Genomic DNA, 5,750 nt, shown 5'->3' on the forward strand with positions numbered 1-5,750 from the left:
AGAAAGATGGGGTGGGCTGAAGATGGAGTCTCAGGCCTGCCCCGCTGTGTGTTGATGGAGAGGAACCCCACCCCGAGGCTGGGGGGGGGGAGTCACGATGCACCCCGACCTCAGCTGACTCTGGACATGGGGGGTCCGCCAGCGCCCGTGGAGCGCCATACTTTGTACCGGATGTGCTTGTTTTGACAACCCGCTTCATCCTTAAGGATTAAGGCAGGGATCAGGGAAGGGCGGGGGTGGGGTGGGGGGTGGCGTCCTGGCCAGACCTGGAGGGAAGGGCAAGGATTGAAGTGGAGGGAAGCAGGCCAGAGGTCCCCACAGGAATGTTTGGGGGCAAGTTGAGAGGGGAGGTCTAAGCCCGCCCGCTCCCCATTTCCAATATGCAGGCAATGGGCCGTGGGAGGGGGCAGTGGGGAGGACCACCTGGATGGGGGCTGGGACGGGTTACTCTGGGCATCGCTGGGCACCTGTGGGCACTTCGTGTGTCTGTGCTAATATACAGTTCTGGTTGTGAAGGGGTGAGGCTGTGTGAGTCTGGGTGTTGAGGAGGTAGGACTGTGTCTCTCAGAGTGTTGGTGGTTTGTGACTGTGTTGAGGGAATGGGGTGTGATGACTGTCTTCGTGTTCCAGGGTGTTTGTGGATGTCACTGGCAGGGCTTCTGTGTGGAGTGTGGCCGTGTGACAGCATGTGTGCCTCTGGGTGTTGCTGTTGCTAGGGTCGGGGGGTGACCGGCTAGATCTCGGGGTGTCCAGGGGGTGCCACTCCTTGTGTCTTGGGTGTATGTGGTGTGTACCTGTGGGGCCTGTCTTGGACTGTTAGGGGGGTCTCTGAGTGATGTTGGGGTGTGGCTGGGGGCTGTGTCAGTGGTAACAGTTGTGTGCACCGCTCAAGGTGCTGAGTGAGACTACATTTGCCAGCACTAAGGGGTGTGATGGTCTCTCTCACAGGGGGCTCTATTTCAGGGTGTTAGCGTCAGTAACTGTGGGCCCATCTCTGGTGCTAGAGGTGAGACTGTCTCAGCGTGACGATGGCTGACCCCAAGGCACGTGGCTGCTGCTGAGCTGGGAACAGGCCATGACAGTGGGGGGTCTCAGGGCGTTAAGGGATATGATTGTGTATCTTCAGGTGTGTGACCGTGTGTGTGCCCCTCAGGGATGCGATCCTTCTTCTCAGGGCAGGAGGTGAGGATGCAGCTGAGTGCCCACAGGTGTGGCTGTCTGTGGCTTGGGACGTGTGTGTGCTCATCACATCCTAAAGCAGGATCTAGGAGACAGTCCCCTGGTCACCGATCTTCCCGGTTCCCCTGCCCCCCTTCAGCCTCCTCCCTCTTCCCTCCCAGAGTTTGACTCGCTGCCCTTGCCTAGGCTTTAAGCCCCTGTGTAAATAATGGGCGGATCTCCTGGTCAGGCTGGGCATGACCCAAGCTGGTCCACCCAGGGCACTGCCCACCGCCACCCACCCAACATGCATGAAGGTTCTGGCAGGGCAAGGGGGTGCTGCTGTCCCCACGTAGGGCTAGCCCTCCAACCTTGCGGCCCCGGTGGGGGTAGTAGCACCACTAAGCCGCCCCGGCCTGCCCTGGGCGACACTCAGGTTTTCCACTGTTTAGATTTTATCCGCTTTATTAATGAGGTAGGCGAGAGGCCCACGCCTGGGAGGGAATGGGGCTGCTCCCGCCCCACCAGTGGGAGCGGGTCACGGCGGCCAGGCCAACTTCCCAGAGCCCCCCTTACTCAGGGGAGCTGGGGCCTGGAGTGGCCCATGACCATTGCCAGGAGTACAAAAAGGGGGTGTCTGTCACCCCAGGCCCCCTGAAGGCGTGCGCTGGGTGGAACGGCCCCTGGAGGCTGGAGCGGGCAGCGGGAGGAGGCTGGGAGCGAGGAGCCGCCCGGGGAGGGAGGGAGGGAGGGAGGGAGCGGCCTATCGGAGACCTCGGGCGCAGCAGGCTAGGGCGCAGCAGGGCAGCCGGTGCAGCGGGGCAGCAGGGACCAAGCGGCAGGCGATGGGGACCCTGCGTCCCAGGCAGCTCCGGGTAAGAAGGCTGGGGCACGAGGATCTCCAGTGGGGGAGGAAGGCATGAAAGGATGGGGCCATGGCTCCCCCAGCCTGTCCTTCCTGTGTTCCTTGATTCTCAGCCCATCTCTCTGTCCCTGTTGATCTTACTGTCTGTCCAGCCTCCCTTCCCATATGACCTAGCAGGCAGTTCTGACCTCTCAGCCCTCACCAGGGGCTATCAAGGACTGGGTGGTGACGGGTTAGCCTTGAGGCCTCTGGGGCAGGGACATGAAGCTGGCAGGAGCGGAACTGTGGGCATCCAGGGTGAGGCGGCAGTGGGCAGAGGTAGGGCCTGGGTGAGAGACAGAGATGGGAGTGTGGGAGACAAGGATGGGGCTCTGGGGACAGGGACGGGGCTGTGTGGACAGAGATGTGGCCAAGGGGACAGGGATGGGTTTATGGGAACAGGGATGTGGCCCTGGGGAAAGAGACAGTGTGGCGGGGAGAGATGTGCCCAAGGTGGCAGAGGTGGGGTTGTGAGCATCTAGGATGGGACTGGAGTAAAGGTGACATAGTGATGGTCAAAGATGGGGCAGTGGGGTCAGATGGTGCCCTGGGATTAGAAATGGGTCAGTGGGGGGCTTCCCTGGTGGCGCAGTGGTTGGGAGTCCGCCTGCCGATGCAGGGGACACGGGTTCGTGCCCCAGTCCAGGAGGATCCCGTGTGCCGCGGAGCGGCTGGGCGCGTGAGACATGGCCTCTGGGCCTGCGTGTCCGGAGCCTGTGCTCCGCAACGGGAGAGGCCATAACAGTGAGAGGCCCGCGTACCGCAAAAAAAAAAAAAAAAGAAAGGAAGAAAGAAATTGGTCAGTGGGTATCAGATGGGGCCGGGGGCCAGGAATTGGCTGTCAAAATGGGAGGTGGGTGTCAGAAGTGGGTGGGTAAAGCCCAGAGGTGGGGTCAGAGACAGGTTAGGCTGAAGCCAGGTGACCCTGGTGGACAGGGCAATGAGGGGAGACTGAAGCCTGGAGCAAGAGATGGGCTGGTAAGAGGAAGAGGACAAATGGATCAGGAATGGGGCAGCCAGAGTCATTTGGAGTTGCCATGTACAGAGGGTCCATAGAAGAACTCCATGGAGGGTGAGATGGGTCCTGATGATCTGAGATGGGAACACCAGCTGGTCCCAGGCCAATGGTGGAACCTCACCTTCCTCTCCTCTCCTCTCCCCAGCCCCACCCCCGGCACCTGACATGAGCCCTTACGGGCCCCTCAACCTGAGCCTGGCGGGTGAGGCGACCACGTGTACAGCACCTGGGGCCTCCAACGCCTCCGCCGGACCGCTGTCGGACCTGGCGGGCGCGTCGCCCGCGCTGCCCATCTTCTCCATGACGCTGGGCGCCGTGTCCAACGTGCTGGCGCTGGCACTGCTGGCGCAGGTCGCGGGCCGTCTGCGGCGCCGCCGCTCGGCAGCCACCTTCCTGCTGTTCGTCGCCAGCCTGCTGGCCACCGACCTGGTGGGCCACGTGATCCCGGGTGCGCTGGTGCTGCACCTGTACGCGGCGGGGCGCTCGCCGGCCGGCGGCGCCTGCCACTTCCTGGGCGGATGCATGGTCTTTTTCGGCCTGTGCCCGCTGTTGCTGGGCTGCGGCATGGCCGTGGAGCGCTGCGTGGGCGTCACGCGGCCGCTGCTGCACGCAGCCGGCGTCTCGGTGGCCCGAGCGCGGTTGGCTTTGGCCGCGCTGGCCGCCGTGGCCTTGGCCGTGGCGCTGCTGCCATTGGCGCGCGTGGGCCGCTACGAGCTGCAGTACCCGGGTACGTGGTGCTTCATCGGTCTGGGCCCGGCGGGAGGCTGGCGCCAGTCGTTGCTCGCCGGCCTTTTCGCCGGCCTCGGCTTGGCCTCGCTGCTCGCCGCGCTCGTGTGCAACACGCTCAGCGGCCTTGCCCTGCTGCGCGCCCGCTGGTGCCGCCGCTCTCGACGGCACTTCCCGGCTGGAGGCTCCGACAGCCGCCGTCACTGGGGAGGGCGCGGACCCCGCCCGGCCTCCGCCTCGTCCGCCTCGTCCGCCTCGTCCGTCGCTTCGGCCTCCGCCGCCCCCGGCGGCTCCCTGGGCCGCGGCTCAGCGCGGCGAGCCCGTGCCCACGATGTGGAGATGGTGGGCCAGCTCGTAGGCATCATGGTGGTGTCGTGCATCTGCTGGAGCCCCCTGCTGGTGAGGGGCGCACATGCCCCTCCAACCCTGCTCCTTCCCACGCCCTCCGTGACCTCTCCCACCCTTTTCCATCCTGGGTGGGATACCTGGGTCCTCTCTCCCTGACCCAGCCAGGGCACTGCCCCCTCGAGGCCCCACCTGCCAGAGTCCACCCTTTGCCCTCTTCCTCTGACGTCCCACTCCTCCTCCCAGTCCCGGTATCTTACTCCTTCCTGGGGTCTTTGTAGTTCACCCGACCCAGGCAAGGTTCTCCTCCAACCCCACCCACCTAAGTGCTTCCATTCCCTAGCTTCCTTCCACCATCACCACCCCTTTTCTCTTCTCCCCTTCAATCCCCTGTCCTTTGGGATACCTGGGACTTCTTTCCTGCCCAAGCACACACCCACTGAAGGCCTTTGCTTCTGCCACGCTAAGGCCCCCACTTCTTCTCCCCTCTCTCCACAGCTCCTTCCCAATTAGATTCCCATTTACCCTCCCCATGACGTTCCGTCCATCCTCACAGCCACCTTACCTTCAGACACTCTCCCATCCATCTCAGCCCTACCCTTCGCCGGTGCCCTTTTGTTACACCACCCACCGCTCACACTGTCTTCTCCCACAGGTGTTGGTGGTGCTGGCCATCGCGGGCTGGGGCTCCAGCTCCCTGCAGCAGCCACTGTTTTTGGCCGTGCGCCTCGCCTCGTGGAACCAGATTCTGGACCCCTGGGTGTACATCTTGCTGCGCCGGGCTGTGCTTCGCCAACTGCTTTGCCTCCTGCCTTCAAGGGCAGGTGCCAAGGGCAGCCCCAGGGAGCTGGGCCTAATGAGGAGCGCTTGGGAGGCGAACTCGCTGCGCAGCTCCCGGCACAGTGGCCTCAGTCACTTCTAGGCGCGCCCGGAGGCTAAGCCAGACCACCCGGGGCCGGCCTCTGGTCCGCAGCTCGGAGACTTCGGGGAATAAACGCTTTTTGCGGACAAGCCCGGGGCGGTGCGTCCCGTCGGGGCTGCAGCACCCTCGCGGCCGCGCCGGAGCGGCAGAGGTGCTGTGTACGCCTCCGGGGTGTGCAGTTCCGGGACTAGCCACGCGGCGGCGTAGAGACACAGAGCCGGAGTCGCAGGAGCACGCGCACAACGCCGTGGCCGCAGTCTTGGGGCGGAGGCTCGGCTGGGAGCAGAGTGGGAGGGTTGGGGGCCGCTTTTCGCCCCTGCTGCCGTCATGAGTGGCTCCCGCAACCATTCGCTCATTGTGGCCCTGAGCTCCCCCACACAACCCGAAGTCCCTACCCCCCAAACTACGCCCCATCACTGGCCTCGAACCCCGGAAGTTCCTCAACACAGCTCCGAGCCCCCCTCCCATGGCGGCCTGCCCATGCTCCCCACCACAATAACAGCCCCGAGTCTCCACCATCCCTTGGCCCCTTCAAACGATCCCCCACCACAATCCAGGGCCTCTCCCCATCACTCCCTACGCCACCGGCCATCCATCACATCCCCTCCCAACTCTCCCCACCTCCAAGCACGCCCCCCACCCCCATTACTGCACAAGAACGGACGGAGATGCATGGA

At 64.0% G+C, this 5,750-nt stretch overlaps 1 protein-coding gene across 1 annotated transcript; it reads left to right on the forward strand.

Moving 5' to 3' along the window:
* Positions 1 to 3,245: 3,245 nt before the first annotated feature.
* PTGER1 (prostaglandin E receptor 1) lies at positions 3,246 to 5,073 on the forward strand. Its single transcript, XM_060006618.1, has 2 exons — positions 3,246 to 4,205; positions 4,807 to 5,073. The coding sequence occupies exons 1-2, from the start codon at positions 3,246 to 3,248 to the stop codon at positions 5,071 to 5,073; spliced, it is 1,227 nt and encodes a 408-aa protein (XP_059862601.1).
* Positions 5,074 to 5,750: the final 677 nt, after the last annotated feature.

Source organism: Delphinus delphis, chromosome 3 (genome assembly GCF_949987515.2).
Source record: "Delphinus delphis chromosome 3, mDelDel1.2, whole genome shotgun sequence".
NCBI classification, from domain to species: Eukaryota; Metazoa; Chordata; class Mammalia; order Artiodactyla; family Delphinidae; genus Delphinus; species Delphinus delphis.

Coding starts and splice junctions, on each gene's coding strand:
- PTGER1 (XM_060006618.1), top strand. CDS start 3,246: ATGAGCCCTTACGGGCCCCTCAACCTGAGCCTGGCGGGTGAGGCGACC. Junction 4,206..4,806: donor TCTGCTGGAGCCCCCTGCTG/GTGAGGGGCGCA, acceptor CTTCTCCCACAG/GTGTTGGTGGTGCTGGCCAT.